General features: G+C 43.4%; 1 protein-coding gene across 4 annotated transcripts in view; it reads right to left on the bottom strand.

The window, feature by feature from the left end:
* Nucleotides 1-6262, bottom strand: part of LOC135504388 (GRIP1-associated protein 1-like) — a 41381-nt gene extending 35119 nt beyond the window's left edge. For 2 of the 4 annotated variants that reach the window (XM_064922944.1, XM_064922945.1), the window contains exons 1-11: nt 5618-5756; nt 4665-4731; nt 4352-4413; nt 4165-4191; nt 3319-3426; nt 2951-3107; nt 2641-2813; nt 1588-1636; nt 893-963; nt 539-586; nt 399-430 (exon numbers count right to left, since the gene is read on the bottom strand). In XM_064922944.1, the coding sequence (XP_064779016.1) occupies nt 399-430; nt 539-586; nt 893-963; nt 1588-1636; nt 2641-2813; nt 2951-3107; nt 3319-3426; nt 4165-4191; nt 4352-4413; nt 4665-4731; nt 5618-5659 (836 nt within the window). In that variant the 5' untranslated portion in view covers nt 5660-5756. Of the gene's footprint in view, nt 1-398; nt 431-538; nt 587-892; nt 1060-1587; nt 1637-2640; nt 2814-2950; nt 3108-3318; nt 3427-4164; nt 4192-4351; nt 4414-4664; nt 4732-5617; nt 5758-6170 lie in introns of those variants that run through there. The other 2 variants (XM_064922943.1, XM_064922942.1) reach the window with 2 other exon arrangements.
* Nucleotides 6263-18468: the final 12206 nt, after the last annotated feature.

The following is an 18468-nucleotide window of genomic DNA, read 5'->3' as shown; positions in this document are numbered from 1 at the left end:
TCGTTTACTTTTCCAGACATGTGTTTTCAAGGGCTCAAGCAGAAAACTGCTAACAACCGCAGTAGCCTATTAATGTTGTTCATGTACATTAGAATAACATTTACCTGCTGTAACTTTCATAGCTGACTCGACTTACAAATTTCCATTTTAATACAGTAGTACGCTTGTTGTATAGGCTACAAGCAAATGAGAAAACTACGATCGGTCTGATCAAGAGTGGCTGCCCCAGAGGCCGCTTGGGAACTCTCAGGTAGACCACATTACGACGTCTTGCCCGACGGTTTGAGAATTCATAAACACAAACGACATTACTGAAACTTACTGGGACTGGTTTTAAGGTTGACTATATGAAGAACCAAAGAAATGCATTCGTAACATTTGCAAGCTAAATAGATTACCTGTCTTGCTTTTTCTTCAATTTTTCAGAGAGCTAGGGCACACATGAACAAAATCAGTGTTAGATTACATGCAGGGGCCTAGATGCTAACATACACTAGAGCCTAATTTATACACTGAAGAACAGATGTGTTATAGTTACCTTAGCTATCTCTTCTTGAAGTTTAGTGACATCTGTCTGTTTGGATGACTGGAGGAGAGAAGACAAAGATATAAGTGAAGACTTAAAATGAAGACTTCGAAATAGCCAAACCAAATTGTTGTCCAGCTCATCATATTTATACATGCAAAGTGCCCTCAATTAGCATAGTAAATGAGGTAGCTTATTGCTTCACTTTGAGGCACTGGGGCAGGTAACACGAGAACTGACTACAACTTAACTCTTCTTAACCTAGAGTGCAATTATCACTTAGCAGCAAAAAAAAATCTAAGACTGTCCATTTCTCTCACCCTGGGATGTTGACACCTAGCCCAAGATTGTGAGATTGGTTGTTACCTCTAGTGCTTGGAGCTGCTCCTTCAGTAGGCGCTTCTCCTCCACCTCAGTGTGCAGCTGCAGCTCCACCTCTGGCCCAAAGCATTGCGTTATTGGATTTGGACACAGTGCTGACCACCTAAGAGCATCCTGTTTCATAACTAGACCAGTGCTCCTCACTGCAGGTCCTGCTGGGCACGCAGGTAGTCCATCTTAGTCTTAATTACAGTACGGTAAATGCTAAGAGGAATCTTTGGGACATTCAACTCTGATGACACCAGACTGAAGTTGAAATTAACGGTTATGGTAAGGGTTAAGGTTAGGTTTAAGCTAGGGTCGTCCCAAGGGTCCAACTTAGCATCTACAATTACAGTACCCCTCTCACTGGCTTCAGTCACACGCTCCTGAACGAATTAGTCTGACATGCTGTTGAGAAAAACTAGACACCTGCTGGACCCATGCCCCACAGAGCCTGCATTGAGGAACAGTGAACTGACTATGTCCTATCAGATTGGAAGGAAACCAGCAGTTAAATTATTTACGCAACATTGGGTGGTGGAAGTCAACATTGTTAACAAAGACTTAAATTAAGTCAATTACTCATGTAAAGTAGCACAACAACCAAATGGGAAAGTTTCCAGAGATAAATGACTGCTGTGCTGAGATTTCCCAACTATTTCTGAAGATATATTCTCCATAAGAAAAAGACAACTCACCGATAAGCTCATTCACTCGCTGTTCCAGTTTGGCACACTTTGCCTCTGCCTGGGGAAAAAAAAGTTAAGTAATTTAAGGACAATTCAACACATTGCCATACACCGTGCATATTTCAAAAGTTTTATCTAAATGGGGGTCTGCATGTCTGCTGTAATATCCCAGTTGGTGTACCATACTGAAACGGTTCAATATGATGCAGAAACATCATAATGGGCAGAATAAACAGAGCAACCCGAATTAGTGTATGCCTGAAACAGTGAAAGTGCATCTAATATTTATTTAGAGTTATTACCACTACGCTCTGCTGTTCATTGATTATTGATTGCCATTAACATTTGTATTTATCCTGCTACTGGTAACCATTACTCAGGTTTACATGTACAGTGCATTCAGAAAGTATTCAGACCCCTTGTCTTAAAGTAATGAAGGACTGTATTTCTTCTTTGCGTATTTGAGCAGTTCTTGCCATAACGCGGACTTGGTCTTTTACCAAATAGGGATATTTTCTATATACCACCCCTACCTTGTCACAACTACTGATGGTTAATACATGATTCCATATTTATCATTTCATAGTGTTGATGTCTTCACTATTATTCTACAATGTAGAAAAGAGTAAAATAAAGAAAAACCCTGGAATGATTAGGTGTCCAAACCCTTGACTGGTACTGTAGATAATAAAAAAATATATCATTAGCCTTTTGATATTAATTACTGCACTGTTGGGTAGAGCTTGCAAGTTAAGCATTTCAATGTAATTGTGCATGTGACTAAACTTGAACTTCAGGATATTGTCAAATTGCAGTTCCATAGAACATACTTGTTCATGGTGTCACACTGACATTTTAGTCATTTAGCAGACGCTGTTATCCATAGCGACGTACAGTTAGTGCATTCATCTTACGATAGCTAGGTGAGACAACCACATATCACAGTCGTCGTAAGTACATTTGTCATCAAATTAATTATCAGCAAAGTCAGTGCTAGGCGCAAAAGAAAAGTGCTAATGTTTGTTTTTTTTGTCAGTGCCTAGTGTTTGTTTTTTTGGTCACCTGTTCCAGTCTGTCATTGGTTCCGGCGGCAGCATCCTCCATGTTCTCACTGACATCAGTATGCAACTGGACACCATTAGTGTCAGCCGGCCCTTCCATCTTGGAGGCATTGGTGTCACTGACATCTACTCCCCTCTGGCTCTTTATCGTACTCTCAGAGCGCTCCTGGAGGGCTGAGGGAAAAACACAGGGATGGAAATAGAAGCCAGAACTTGAAAAACTGATGTGTTGCCATTACTTAGATACATCTTATCTAAGAAATGTCTTTGAAAAAGTGGAATTCCTACAATGATAACCAACATAAACATACCCGTCATCTTTTTCTGAAGGGCAGCGTTCTCTGCCTGGAGACGGAGTAGCTCTCCATCCACAGAGCTGGAGGTGGGACTGGAGGATTCTGCCTGAAACACTTTTCCATCCTTTAGGTCTTTGTTTTCATGTTCTAGCACCTCTATCTGGGTACATAACTAAAAACACAAAAGGGAATAAAATAAATACATATTTCTGTAATATAATCATGAAACAGGATCAGAAAGGTGGGGCTTTTATGTCACATTAGCTAGACATATATCACATCTTCATTTACAAAAACTTTCCCCTCTGCTGTAACGAGGCGCAACTACTCATAACCACAACTCATCACCAGTGGCATGAGTGGGAGCAGGGGAGATATAGTACCTTGGACAGCTCCTGCATCAGGGTGCTGTTTTGCAGTCTGAAGTCGTCCTCCTGGCTGTGCAGTTTCCCTTGCAGCATCTCATTCTCGCTGAGTAAGGCATCCACCTCCTGAGCGTGCGTGCGCGCCCACCCACACACATGCACCAGACAGACAACAAATCAACCCATGTGAACACAAATTACATACTCTCCTCACCTTGGGGTTTATGGCACTTTAATAGAAAAACCCTACTTGAAATATTTGATCTGAAAGCATTTCTAACTAGCACAATACAAATGTAATACAATATGAGAATATCCACTGAATAACAATCCAATAAGAAAAACACAGGCTAAGGACTTTATGATACCCCGGATTTCTAGTTTGAATAAGATCACAAAAAACATAACAATATTGTTTGCTGGTGAGACAGGATGGTGAAATTAACCAAAACAAAAAGTTGGAGGACTTTGCTGTACTTCCATCTCAAATGTCTGTTTCATACTTTGACTCAAAATCAGTTGTCGTCAAATGATCTAAAATACTTTAGGGAAAGATGGAATATGCATATTGCAACAGCAGATGGCGCAGTTAACTACAATAATACATTATAAACCAGGCCAATATAACATTTGTGATCCTAATGAGTAAATGTATCAAATGAATTTACAGCAGTGCGTTCCTCCTTTCTTTACCTGTGCTTGGGCATAACAACCACCTTGTCATCATTGAGGAAGTTTCAATCCATTATTGTAATACACGTACAGTATATAACAAACTAATGTTCAGACCATCTTTTCAAGATAATTTTATAGACCGCTTTGATGAGTTTGAGAAGATTAACAGAAATAGGACAAGGAACTCACCTGAGCTTTCTTGCTCTTATTCAAAGCCTGCAAATGAAACAAAAAGATCATTAGAAACTAAGTCAAATCCCAAACAAAGTTACCTTTTATTCTTCCTCAAACGTGATGATGCCTTTAGTTTCAGTGTATTGAAATCCACAACCCTATTATCAGTTTGTTAAATCAAACGTAGATTAGCTTGCAATACCTTCTGTGCTTTTATGTAATCCTTCTCCAAGGTCACTGACTTCTGACGAACAGCCACGAGCTCTGAAATAGAAACAACCACAAATCTTTATCACCAGTTACTAGTATTTTAATTTCAGTCACTTGAACTAACCCATTTTGAAGTTGGAGACAATGTATCACACACACACCTACTTTTAGGTGGGATACTAAATCTGAAGCCCATCCTGGAGTTGCAATGTAATGCTCATTTAATTTCAGCAGTAAATATTGATCCCTGTTCATGGTCACAAATTGGCTTACAGAATGTCTTTATTTTATTAGCTACTGCTTACCAGCTGTGTTCTTCCGCAGGTCATCAGAAAGTTGGTAGTTCTGTGTCCTCAGCTCTAAAAGATGAGCCTGGAAAAAAGGTTATAGGTGGAGTGGATGACTTTACCGAGGTTCAACTTAAAACGTAAAATAGCTTATTGAACAACACTACTTTGAATGTTAGATGGGTGTTGATGCCACTGCTTTTAGTGTGTTATTAACTGATGTGTCAAATCCAACACACTGAAATGTCACGTTGTTTTCAACGCTTTGGATGTTAGCTAGATGTGTTGATGACCCCTTAACAAATGAGAATTGTGCAATATTTGGTTTGGACAGCTGAACACAACCATAATAATAACTTAAGTAACGTTAACTGGTATCCAGTCCTTACACAGGCTGAAAGCTAACACTAGGCTAACGTTATCTGACCAAACCCGTGACCCAGCAAACAACTATAAGAAACAGCCATTTGAAATCATTATCTAACACGAATACAATAACAGATTCGTTGTTATTAAGATAATAACGAAGACCAGTGTAATTTCAAGATATCTAGCTAGCCAGCTGGCTAACTAACTAGGTAGCCATCCACACCGACTAGATAACATTATCAACTAACTGGTTTGCGAGTTATTAGCTAGAACACGAAGCCACAATTCCATATATTTGCATTTAATACTAAAATGACAGAGCCAAATGACCAAATATGTTAACTACCGGTTATTGGATTCGAAGAGCAATGAATGCAGATATTAGCTATTTAGCTAGCATCTAGCTAGTTAGCTACATTCCTTGGTTGGAGTGTTGCTTTTGGCCTAGCTAGGGGAAGCTAGCTAGCTAGGTTGTGATGCTTTTGCCACTCAGTAGTTTAGCGCTGGACAGATTGATGGCCAGTCCAATTTTCAGGAAATACTCTGAAGATCGCAGCACATTTCAAACAACTGGCATTAAAAATTGACAGGTTTCCGCCTACCTGCATTCGATGGAACTCCTCCTCTGATAGTGCCTGCGCCATCTTCAGTGAAGAGCTAGGGAAGGACTCTGCTGTTAGTAGAGGTTTGATAGGAGTCGGTGTGGAGAAGTAGGCTACAATTTCAGCAGGTTAGCGTTTTTCGTCACAAATGTTGTTCTGGAGGCAGCTCTGCAGCGTACTAGCTGGAACAGCTACAAAGTCATACAATCTAATTTTAAACGGAACCACACCACTAACACTAATGCCTAACCTTAAATTAACACAAAAAAGCTAATTTTGTTTTCATATATTTTTACAATATAGCCAATTTTAACTTTGCTGCTGGCCCATCTAGCGAAAATCGAGAGTTCTGCCTCCGGGGCAAAATTCATGCCAATAAACGTCCACCTGCACATTTTCATGTCATTCTGCATCCTATGGAAAACGCAGAGTAATTGTATATGGAATGTAATTTTATGGGACCACTTGGCTATTAAATAAGGGAGGGCCGCACTAACTATTTTAGTCTAAACATTACACCATAGCCTGGTAATTGTCTTTGCAATAATCTTACCTGTCCAGTAGTTGGAGACCAGAACCATAATGCTTGAATATGTAACAGCGTTGAGGTGCCTCTATCAGTGAATTACCACCTGATCTTGAGCGACGAGCTTACTGGTCCATTTTAATTAATTGTTTGTTTGCAGACATGATGAATGCACCTCCAACTGTTACCGACAATCAGAAACGGGAAGAGGAAGCAAGACATCTCACTCGCCAGTTTTTCTAGTTCATAGAGTGCATTCGGAAAGTATTCAGACCCCTGGGGGGGGGGTTCTCATCAATCTAAACACAGTACCCAATCATCGCAAAGCACAGACAGGTTCTTAGAATGTTTTGCAAATGTATCAAAAATACAAAAATGAAATATAAGTGCTCAGACCTTTTACTCAGTACTTTGTTGAAGCACCTTTGGCAGCGATTACAGCATTGAGTCTTCTTGGATATGCCACTACAAGCTCGGCACACTTTTATTTGGGGAGTTTCTCCAATTCTTCTCTGCAGATCCTTTCAAGCTCTGTCAGGTTGGATGGGGAGCGTTGCTGCAGTTTTTTCAGGTCTCTCCAGAAATGTTCGATTAGGTTCAAGTCCAGACTCTGGCTGGCCCACTCAAGGACATTCAGAGACTTGACCTGAAGCCACTTCTGTGTTGTCTTGGCTGTGTGCTTAGTGTCATTGTCCTGTTGGAAAGTGAACCTTCGCCCCTGTCTGAGGTCCTGAGCAATCTGGAGCATGTTTTCATCAAGGATCTCTCTGTACGTTGCCTTGTTTCATCTTTCCCTCGATCCTGACTAGTCTCCCAGTCCCCGCAACTGAAAAACATCTTCACAGCATGATGCTGTCACCACCATGCTTAATGGTAGTGATGGTGCCAGGTTTCCTCCAGATGTGACGCTTGGCATTCAGGCCAGAGTTCAATCTTGGTTTCATCAGACCAGAGAATCTTGTTTCTGGTCTGAGAATCGTTTAGGTGCCTTTTGGCAAACTCCAAGCGAGCTGTCATGTGCCTTTTACTGAGGAGTGGCTTCTGTCTGGACGCTCTACCATAAAGGCATGATTGGTGGACTGCTGCAGAGATGGTTGTCCATCTGGAAGGTTCTCCCATCTCCACAGAGGAACTCTGGAGCTCTGTCAGAGCGGCCACCGGGTTCTTGGTCACTCCTTGACCAAGGCCCTTCTCCCCCGATTGCTCAGTTTGGACGGGCGGGCAGCTCTAGGAAAAGTCTTGGTGGTTTAAGAATGATGGAGCTCATTGTGTTCTTGGGGACCTTCAAAGCTGCAGGAATGTTGTGGTACCCTTCCCCAGATCTGTGCCTCGATACAATCTTGTCTCAGATCTCTAAGGACAATTCCTTCGACCTCATGGCTTGGTTTTTCCTCTGACATGCACTGTCAACTGTGGGACCTTATATAGACAGGTTTGTGCCTTTCGAAATCACGTCATATCAATTGTATTTTCCACAGTTTGACTCCAATTAAGTTGTAGAAACATCTCAAGGATTATCCATGGGATCAGGATGCACCTGAGCTCAATTTCAAGTCTCATAGCAAAGGGTCTGAATACTTATGTAAATATGTTATTTCTGTTTTTTATTTGTAATACATTTGCTAAAATATATAAAAACCTGTTTTTGCTCTGTCATTATGGGGTATTGTGTGTAGATTGATGAGGATTTTTTATATCCATTTTAGAATAAGGCTGTAAATGTAACAAAATGTGTAAAATGTCAAGGGGTCTGAATACTTTCCGAAGGCACTGTAGGCTACAGCAATAGGTCCAGATGGCAAAGTGATGTTTTCCACGAAATTCACGCAAGCTGGGACAAGTGGGGTATGGAAGCAATCATTCAGCATTGTAAGCAATGCAGCTAAGCCTGATTTCAAGCAATAATGACACGCATGTAAAAACTAAATTTGTTATAACTGGATAGCTCCTGACCAAATGTCATGAATTATATATTGAGTGCTATATTATATAATATAGTGCTATATACATAGAGAACATTGAACTGAACAAGGCTGTGTCCATAACAACAGTTGGACAAAATTGCATATAGAACCTTATAGTCCCAAGCTCTCCAAATATTCATGCCATAGTAACCAGTCAACTCCATTACACTCAAAGCTTACTTCAACTTTAACCAGTGAATGCTAGCGATGGCTAGCTATTCTACCTGTCTTAATGAGTGTTAGCACGCTAATAGAACACCTTGCACATGAAAATTAATATTTTATGCAGTAGGGGTATGTAGTAGGTTGTGTTGATAATGGGATATGTAGAAGGGTGAGCCGGTCAAGGATCGATTCAGACAAGGTGTTAAATTGTATGACAAGCGACAGTTTATTTAAGAGTAAAGATATCTGGTACAGCGTATACGGGCCCGTTCATTCGGCTCCTAAGGAACCATCAGAAAGAAGCCCCGATAACAGAGTGCAAGCATGTCATATACAGTACAGAAAGTAGGTTGAGTCTGGAAGTTCTGGTCTTCTGGTTGGTCACAGTTGAGGTGTTGTCTTCTTGGATTGGTCTTGTTGAGCCGTTCGTCATCCTTCTGAGTCTCGTCGTGCCGTTCCCCGTCACACAATGTTCAGCTAAGAGGGAGATTATGTGTGTGTGCTTGTCTCTCCAAGTCAAGGCTGTGTGTCCTCCTCGCAATGTGTGGGTGTATGTGTTGTGCGCTCTTATCTGTGTGTCCTCAGCAGTTAGTGTGTGTATGTGTGTGTGCTCTTGCAGTTACGGGATGTTGTGGCCGAACTGAAGGCTATCACCTGTGGCTAGGATGTATCCTGTTTCGACAGTGTTGTGGATGATTTAAATGAGTGTGTGTATGTGTGAGAGATATCCTGTATGAGGCCTACCATGTTTTACTGTGAAAATACATTGTTGTGTTGTCTCAGTTATAGCAATGTAATAGCAGTAAGCTGGTCATTTGCATAAGAAATAGCACTTTCTTACAGTTGATAACAATATCAATAAAGTATGTTGTATCTGTCAGGACCCGGTTACGAACCTGGGTCTCCGGAGTGAGAAACAGTCACTTAACCAACTGAGCCACGAATAGTCAGCAGAACCCAGAAGATGAGGCAGACACAGCAGTACTTAAGACGGTGTATTTAATAAAGTAAAAAGGAGAAGTCCTTCAATACAAAAAATGGCAAATCCAAAAGGTGGTAGGAATAGCACAAAAAAGCCTCAAGAGATACTCGAAAACAAAAACAGAATTCCACAAGAGCATCCACCGGAAACGACAAGAATACACAGAACACTAGGGCTGGGTGCTAACATACAAACACAGAGCACAGAACTGAGGGAAACTAAGGGTTTAAATACAATCAGGGGAAACGAGGCACAGGTGCAAATAATAATGGGGAAGAAGGGAAAAAACATAAGGTCAAAAAGCACAATGGGGGCATCTAGTGACCAAAACCCGGAACAACCCTGGCCAAATCCTGACAGAATCCCCCCCCTAGGAACGGCTCCTGACGTTCCTACCAGCTCTCTCAGGGTGGAGGGCCCTGAACTGACGAATGAGGTCAGGGTCCAGGATGTCTTTGGCAGGAACCCAGGAGCGCTCCTCGGGACCGTAGCCTTCCCAGTCCACCAGATACTGCCAGGACCGCTGCACCCGGTGGGAATCCAGTATCCGATGGACGGTATAAGCCGGCTGGCCTCCAATGACACGAGGCAGAGGGGGAGGTCTGTCTGCCGGGACAAGGGGAGAAAAAACAGGTTTTAACAATGAAATGTGAAATGTGGGATTAATCTTAAGGGATCTGGGTAAGTGTAGGCGATAAGAAACTGGGTTAACTCTCCTGGCAACCTTGAAGGGACCGATGTATTTTTGGGACAGCTTGCGAGACTCCACCCGTAGAGGTAAGTCTCTTGTGGAGAGCCAGACTCTCTGGCCGGGCGCAGGGTAGGCCCGGGACGGCGACGTCTGTTGGCTTGTTGTTGGTACCTCTGTGAGGAATGCATAAGATTAAGACGGGTCTTCCTCCACATAAGCCGACAGCGTCTGACGAACTTCAAGGCTGAAGGCACTCTGACTTCTGCCTCCTGGTCCGGGAACAATGGAGGAGCATAGCCAAACTGACACTCGTGCGGGGACATACCAGTGGAGGAGGAGCGCAAGGTGTTGTGCGCGTATTCGGCCCAAACAATAAAGGATGACCATGTGGACGGGTTGTCACGAGTCATACATCGGAGGGTGGTTTCCAGCTCTTGATTCATTCTCTCTGTTTGGCCGTTGGACTCCGGATGGTACCCTGAAGATAGACTGGCAGAAGCCCCCATGAGTTGGCAGAAGGCCTTCCAAAACCTTGAGGCGAACTGGGGACCTCTGTCAGAAACCATATCTTGAGGAATGCCGAAGACTCGGAACACATGATTAATTACCAACTCAGCCGTTTCCTTGGCAGAAGGTAACTTAGTCAGAGGGACGAACCTGGCCGCCTTTGAAAACCTGTCGATTATGACTAGGATAGTAGTATTGCCATGGGATGGAGGAAGTCCAGTAATAAAGTCCAATGAGATATGGGACCAGGGTCTGTGGGGAACAGGTAAAGGGTGAAGGAGTCCTTGAGGGCGGAGGTGAGAAGATTTGCCCTGGCAGCACACGGGACAGGCATTGACGAAAGTGGCAACGTCTTCTCTTATGGTAGGCCACCAGAACTTACGCTGGATGAACTCCAAGGTGCGACCTACGCCCGGATGACAGGTGAGGCGAGAGGAGTGCCCCCACAGAAGGACCTGAGTCCTCACTGCCTTGGGGACAAACAACCGATTGGCAGGACCTCCTTTCGGGTCCGGTTCGCTAGCTTGAGCACGTCTCACGGTATCCTCAACTTGCCACGAGATCGGAGCCACAATCTTAGCACCAGGAAGGACAGGCATGTCCGTGTCATCTCGAATGGCAGGAGCGTAGACTCGGGACAGGGCATCCGGTTTGAGATTCTTCGACCCGGGCCGATAGGTGAGGATAAACTGGAATCGATTGAAGAAAAGAGACCATCTAGCTTGTCTAGAGTTCAACCGCTTCGCCTGCTGGATATACTCCAGATTTTTGTGGTCCGTAAGCACTTGAAACGGGTGAGAAGCCCCCTCGAGCCAGTGTCTCCATTCCTTCAATGCCATCTTAACCGCTAGGAGTTCACGATCCCCCACATCGTAGTTCCTCTCAGTCGGGGTAAGCCGGTGTGAGAAGAAAGCGCACGGATGAAGCTTCTTGTCTTCACCCCTCTGAGACAGGACAGCTCCAACACCAACCTCTGATGCGTCTACCTCCACCACAAATGGTTCATCCGTAGTCGGTAGTATCAGGATGGGAGCAGAGAGAACGCGCTGCTTGAGTCCTTGGAAGGCCGTCTCAGCTTCTCTTCCCTACAAAAACCTTGCATTGCCACCCTTGGTTAAAGCTGAGAGAGGGGCTGCCACCAAGCTGAAGTTCTTGATGAACTTGCGGTAAAAGTTTGTGAAGCCCAGGAAACGCTGAACTTCCTTAACGGATTTGGGGGTGGGCCAATCCGCTACCGCCCCTACCTTCCTGGGGTCCATTTGGACTCGACCGGGTTCCACTACAAATCCCAGGAATTGTACTCGGGATGAATGGAATTCACATTTTTCCGGCTTAACGTACAGATGGCTGTCCAGGAGGCGTTTGAGTACTTGTCTGACATGCTTAGTGTGTTCTTGAAGGGAGCTCGAAAAGATGAGGATGTCATCCAAGTAAACGAACACAAATATGTTAAGCATATCCCTAAGCACATCGTTTATGAGCGCTTGGAACACCGCTGGGGCGTTGGTCAGGCCGAAGGGCATCACCAAGTATTCATAGTGACCAGTAGGCGTGTTGAAAGCGGTCTTCCACTCGTCACCAGGTCTGATCCGCACAAGATGGTATGCGTTCCGCAGGTCAAGCTTAGTGAAAACAACTGCTTCCTGGAGCAGCTCGAAGGCTGTGGCCATAAGGGGTAGCGGGTAACGGTTACGGACGGTTATGGCATTGAGTCCCCGGTAGTCGATGCAAGGACGTAATCCACCGTCTTTCTTGGCCACAAAGAAAAACCCTGCTCCCGCCGGGGAGGTGGATGGACGCATGAGGCCTGCTTCCAGAGCGTCCTTGATGTAGGTATCCATAGCAGCTCGTTCGGGTGGAGATAGGGAAAAGATCCGACCCCTAGGGGGGCAAATGCCCGGAAACAGGTCGATGGGGCAATCGTAAGGTCTATGGGGTGGTAGCATGGTGGCCCTCTGTTTGCTAAACACCAGTTTGAGGTCATGGTAACACTCGGGAACTCGGGTCAGGTCGATGGATTCTAAAGACTCGGGAGTAGAACTCGGGAATTCTGGAAAATACAAGTAGCTTGGCACGTAGGACCCCACTGCTTGATAGTGCCCACAGACCAGTCGATGTGAGGGTTATGGCTGTGAAGCCAGGGGTATCCAAGGACGAGAGGGAACTCGGAACAGGAGATCAAATGAAAGTTCATCAATTCCTGGTGTTGTGAAACTGAAAGTCGCAAGGAGGTAGTGACATGAGTGACAAGTCCAGATCCCAAAGGGCTTCCATCCAATGTAGTGACCCTCATGGGTTCACTTAGAGGTTCAGAGGGAACGCCATTCTCCTTCGCCCAGACACCATCCATGAAGTTACCTGCGGCTCCAGAGTCTACCAAGGCTTGAAGGTGAAGCTTGTGGTTGTCCCAGGAGAGGGTGACTGGAATGAGCAGACGGGAGTTGGACGGATGGGAGGAGGTTATGTTTCCCGTTACAGTTCCCCCGGTCTGTACGGGACAGAGCGTTTCCCTGGAGCCCGGGACACGTGGAACGGAAATGGCCCGGTTTGCCGCAATATAGACAGCGTCGCTCCCTCATCCGGCGGTCTCTCTCAGCCTGGGAGATGCGTCCAATCTGCATGGGTTCCGATGGAGCCAGCGAGGATAAAGGTGGGGACTCGGAGCTGGGACTGATAGGGGCTAGAGGTCTACGGTTGAGTTCTCTCTCTCTCAGACGCTGGTCAATGCGTGAGGCCAACTTGATCAGGGACTCGAGATTGTCCGGTGGTTCCCGAGTGGCCAGTTCATCTTGGATAGTGTCGGAAAGGCCTTTCAGAAAGCACACCGTGAGCGCCTCGTTGTTCCAGCCACTTGCTGCTGCCACCGTGCGGAACTGGATGGCATAGTCCGTCACGCTGCGCCAACCTTGGTGGAGAGTCAGGAGCTGTTTGGCTGAGTCAGAACCACTGCTTGGGCCTTGAAACACTCGTTTGAATTCCTCAGCAAAGGCAGAGTAGCTGGCACAGCAGGAACTATGGGCATCCCACACAGCAGTAGCCCAGGCCAGGGCTTTTTCCGACAGCAGGGTGATGATATAAGCGATCTTAGACCGGTCGGTGGGAAACGACGAGGGTTGTAGCTCAAAGGAGAGAGAACATTGGGTGAGAAACCCTTTACAAGCACTTGGATCACCTGAGAACCGTTGGGGAGGTGGAAGACGAGGTTCAGCCAGGGGGTTAACTGCCATGGGTACGTGAATCTGAGGTACTGGGACGGGAACTGTTGCTGGGGTAAGACGATCAGATATTTGCTTAATGGAAGTCAGCATCTCCGACAGAAGATGAGAATGTCTAGCCATTAAGGCCTCTTGCTGAACCAGGGCGGCTTCGTGGCGTTGGACAGTCTCCTGGTGGTGGGACAGCATGGCAAAAAGGTCCTGGGAACTAGCTGCCTCTGGGTTCATTTTTGGCTCTGTGTTTCTGTCAGGACCCGGTTACGAACCTGGGTCTCCGGAGTGAGAAACAGTCACTTAACCAACTGAGCCACGAATAGTCAGCAGAACCCAGAAGATGAGGCAGACACAGCAGTACTTAAGACGGTGTATTTAATAAAGTAAAAAGGAGAAGTCCTTCAATACAAAAAATGGCAAATCCAAAAGGTGGTAGGAATAGCACAAAAAAGCCTCAAGAGATACTCGAAAACAAAAACAGAATTCCACAAGAGCATCCACCGGAAACGACAAGAATACACAGAACACTAGGGCTGGGTGCTAACATACAAACACAGAGCACAGAACTGAGGGAAACTAAGGGTTTAAATACAATCAGGGGAAACGAGGCATAGGTGCAAATAATAATGGGGAACAAGGGAAAAAACATAAGGTCAAAAAGCACAATGGGGGCATCTAGTGACCAAAACCCGGAACAACCCTGGCCAAATCCTGACAGTATCAGACATTTCAAACAACATTCCCAGCTATTGAGAAAATAGTCATGGTATTTAATTTAGAGAATGAACTAGATTTATCAAGACAACCTTTGGGCTAATTTGAATGGGCGCCAACAGCAAATTTGGAGGTATTTTTTACATCAGTACCCCAGTAAGACCCACGTGATCGCAGTGAACATCACTCCGAGAAGGACTGCTATGAACTAAGGAGTTTAGACCCAACTGCTAATGCATTGGTGCCTATGGGAGAGCCAACCCCTTAAGCAGACCGGGGACCATTTTTTACAAAGGTTAACGGCCTTGAGTGGGACATCCTAATTTATCCGCCATATTTTCTACAATATGGTGTTGCGTTTCCGGTCCTTGCTATACGGGATCATTGGGAAGTCCCTACCACCCAATATATCGCCAAGGTGGAGGTGTCATAATACCCTTAAAACCTAGCGGTCATACAGGGAAATGGTTCCAATCGTTTTTCCACCATAGATTTTTCCAATAGGGAATTTTAGAAAAACTTTAAATAAGGGCTGTGTTTTGTGTGGGTGACTTTTATCAATATATTATGGCTCATGCTGTGGTACTATATTAAATTGACATTTTAAATGTTTAGGCAGGGTTCACCAACTTCCAGAGGCAGTGGGAAAGGGACATGGCTAGATGGTATACAGTTTATGTCAAACTGACGTCAAAAGTGCAACTTTTTAGCATTTTAGCTAACCCTAATCCTTTTCCTAACCTTAACCTGCTACGTTAATTATCCTAACCTGCTGCATAAGTTATACTAACCTGCTACGAAAAGTAAATTCAGTCCCTCTAGTCCCACACCAGCTTTTGAACTAAAATTTCAGTGTCATTAGCTAGGTTTCCATCCAATTGGTGATTGTCATGTGAATATTCTCAAATTCTCTTATAGAAAATATGCCAATTTTCCAGCCAGTGGTGTTTCCACCAAATTGATTTATTGCAGATAAAAAATAGTGTGTGATGAGGTAGTGCACACAATGTACTTTTTCACTTATGTTTTCATGTACCAAATAAACATCTAAAGTTCAATGTGTTTCCATCGCATTTTCTACTCTACCAATAGTTTTGTAAAAAAAACCTGTTGAGTTAAATATGTAGCAAATATGCCTACTGTGGTCTTGACACTTGCTCTGAACAGTTTGCAGATAACGTGTAGTTAGGCAAGTCTACATGATGAGCTTATTATGCATAAGAGCAAGAATATTTATTATTGTCAAATGGAAGTCAAGCATCCATCATCCTGTCACCAGAATCAGACCCTTAATATTTATTCGAAAAGAACATCAAGATCACCATGCACTTTCATCACCCTGTGAAGTTCAATGAGTTATTTCATCTGTAGCCTAATAAACGGCTAGCTTAGTTAGCAGTGCGCGCTAAATAGCGTTTCAATCGGTGACGTCACTTTCTCTGAGACCTTGAAGTAGTAGTTCCCCTTGCTCTGCAAGGGCCGCGGCTTTTGTGGAGCGATGGGTAAAGACGCTTCGAAATGGCTAGTCATTTTTTTGTGTTATTGCGATGCAAAAAAAGGCACGTGCTGATGATGAGGTATCTTCTGATGCATACAGTAAACCATGTCTCGATATGCCTTTCCTAATAGGAATAGGCAGTAGAACACCCATCTAAAACACTCAGGAAACTTCCGTGATGTTACAATTCCTGTTAGAATACAGAGGCTTTGAGTTCATATGGGTTTACGAATCCTCTGGCCAATGCAATAAACCGCATATGATATATATTTTTAGAACGTGTAAGGCTTATCAATCTTTCTGAAAATCTTATCAGGGTGCACGTTTTAGATTTCACTTATATTATAGGTCTAAATTAGAACGTGTAAGGTTAGCAGATGTTATGCAATCTTTCTGTTCCGAAAATCTTATCAACTAACAATTCCTAATCTACTGGGTAAAGCATATGTACATAAGTTTTGAGATTTCACTTATATTATAGGTCTAAATTAGATTAGTGTACTGTTAGCAGGCTTGAGAACGTTATGTAATAATAAAACATTCGCCTATATTTAATTGTATAACTAACTTCATGATAAAGCTTTGAAAAAGCTTTACATTATTTTAAAGATGCTTTAAATATCATTGTTTGCAAAAAAATAAATGCTATACATGTTTCCAGCTGTTGTAGTGTATTGGAGTTTATGTGAAAATTCCTCCCCTCACGCCAATAATTAAGGCAAAGTAGCCTTCAATGCGGAAATTTACATGACTGTCCTATAGTGACAGTGACATGAGGAACGTTCCAAGAGGTACACGCGGAACTTAAAGGCTAATCATCGCGGTAGAGACGGGAGCGGCAAGGCGCTCTGCGTTTGTCTCGAATTGTATTGATAGGCAAAAGCGGTCAACCACTGTCTGGCATTTAAAAAGTGAAATTGACATCCATAGTCGCGCAGATGGAGCACCTATCGAGGTTCGTAAGTCAGATGTCCTTGGCAGATGACAGCAGAGCAGAGGGCAACATCTCATCTGAGTATATTGTAAGTGGGAATCCTTGGTGTGACCATCACCATAACTCTCTATTGTTAGTTTATAATTAATTCCCATATATAGACAAATAAGATCAGGCAATATTTTTAGATGTAAAATATATGATTTAGGGCATGTGTATTCATAAATTGATTGCAATTAACTGGTTAAAATAGGTCTAATGATGTCTTGTGATGTGCAACATGTCTATCACTGGTCCAGATGGGGTAAACCTGCAAGGTAGGATAAAGGAAAAGTAGGCTACTCAAATGTTTCCCCTGTAATAAAGCTGACAATCATGTTGGCTCTTTGCTTTCTCTATAGTATGAAAAAATGCATCTCGAATGTAGCCTCTTTAACACAAACCTTTCAAATCAGTGGATTAAGTCTTTAAGGCACATTTAGAAAGAAGTGTACATAGAAGTAAACCACTAATTCAGTTTTATTTTGACAAAACACTGAATAGTGACGTTTGCAGAAGTCTATTTACAGTTAAAGTCAGCAGTTTACATACACCTTAGCAAAATACATTTAAACTCAGTTTTCAACCATTCCTAACATTTCACCCGAGTAAAAATTCCTTGTCTTAGGTCAGTTAGTATCACCACTTTATTTTAAGAATGTGAAACGTCAGAATAATATTAGAGAGAATTATTTATTTCAGCTTTTATTTATTTCATCACATTCCCAGTGGGTCAAAAGTTTACATACACTCAATTAGTATTTGGTAGCATTGCCTTTAAATTGTTTAACTTGGGTCAAACGTTTCGGGTAGCCTTCCATAAGCTTCCCACAATAAGTTGGGTGAATTTTGGCTCATTCCTCTTGACAGAGCTGGTGTAACTGAGTCAAGGTATTCTTTGGCTTGCAAGCCTCTCCCTTTTTCCTACAAATGTAACGATGGTCATTATGGCCAAACAGTTATATTTTTGTTTCATCAGACCAGAGGACATTTCTCAAAAAAGTACAATCTTTGTCCCCATGTGCAGTTGCAAAACGTAGTCTGGCTTTTTTTGTGGCAGTTTTGGAGCAGTGGCTTCTTCCTTGCCTAGTGGCCTTTCAGTTTATGTTGATATAGGACTCGTTTTACTGTGGATATAGATACTTTTGTACCTGTTACTTCCAGCATCTTCACAAGGTCCTTTGCTGTTGTTCTGGGATTGATTTGCACTTTTCGCACCAAAGTACGTTCATTTCTAGGAGACAGAATGCGCCTCCTTCCTGAGTGGTATGATGGCTACGTGGTCCCATGGTGTTTATACTTGCGTACTATTGTTTGTACAGATGAATGTGGTCCTTTTAGGTGTTTGGAAATTGCTCCCAAGGATGAACCAGACTTGTGGAGGTCTACAAGAATTTTTCTGAGATCTTTGCTGATTTCTTTTTGATTCTCCCATGATGTCAAGCAAAGAGGCACTGAGTTTGAAGGTAGGCATTGAAATACATCCACAGGTACACCTCCAATTGACTCAAATGATGTCAATTAGCCTATCAGAACCTCTAAAGCCATGACATCATTTTCAGGAATTTTCCAAGCTGTTTAAAGGCACAGTCAACTTCGTGTATGTAAACGTCTGACCCACT

This window comes from Oncorhynchus masou, chromosome 18, assembly GCF_036934945.1.
Source record: "Oncorhynchus masou masou isolate Uvic2021 chromosome 18, UVic_Omas_1.1, whole genome shotgun sequence".
In the NCBI taxonomy this organism is placed as follows: domain Eukaryota; kingdom Metazoa; phylum Chordata; class Actinopteri; order Salmoniformes; family Salmonidae; genus Oncorhynchus; species Oncorhynchus masou.
Note: the sequence above shows the minus strand (reverse complement) of the source record. Positions and strands in the feature narration are given on the sequence as shown.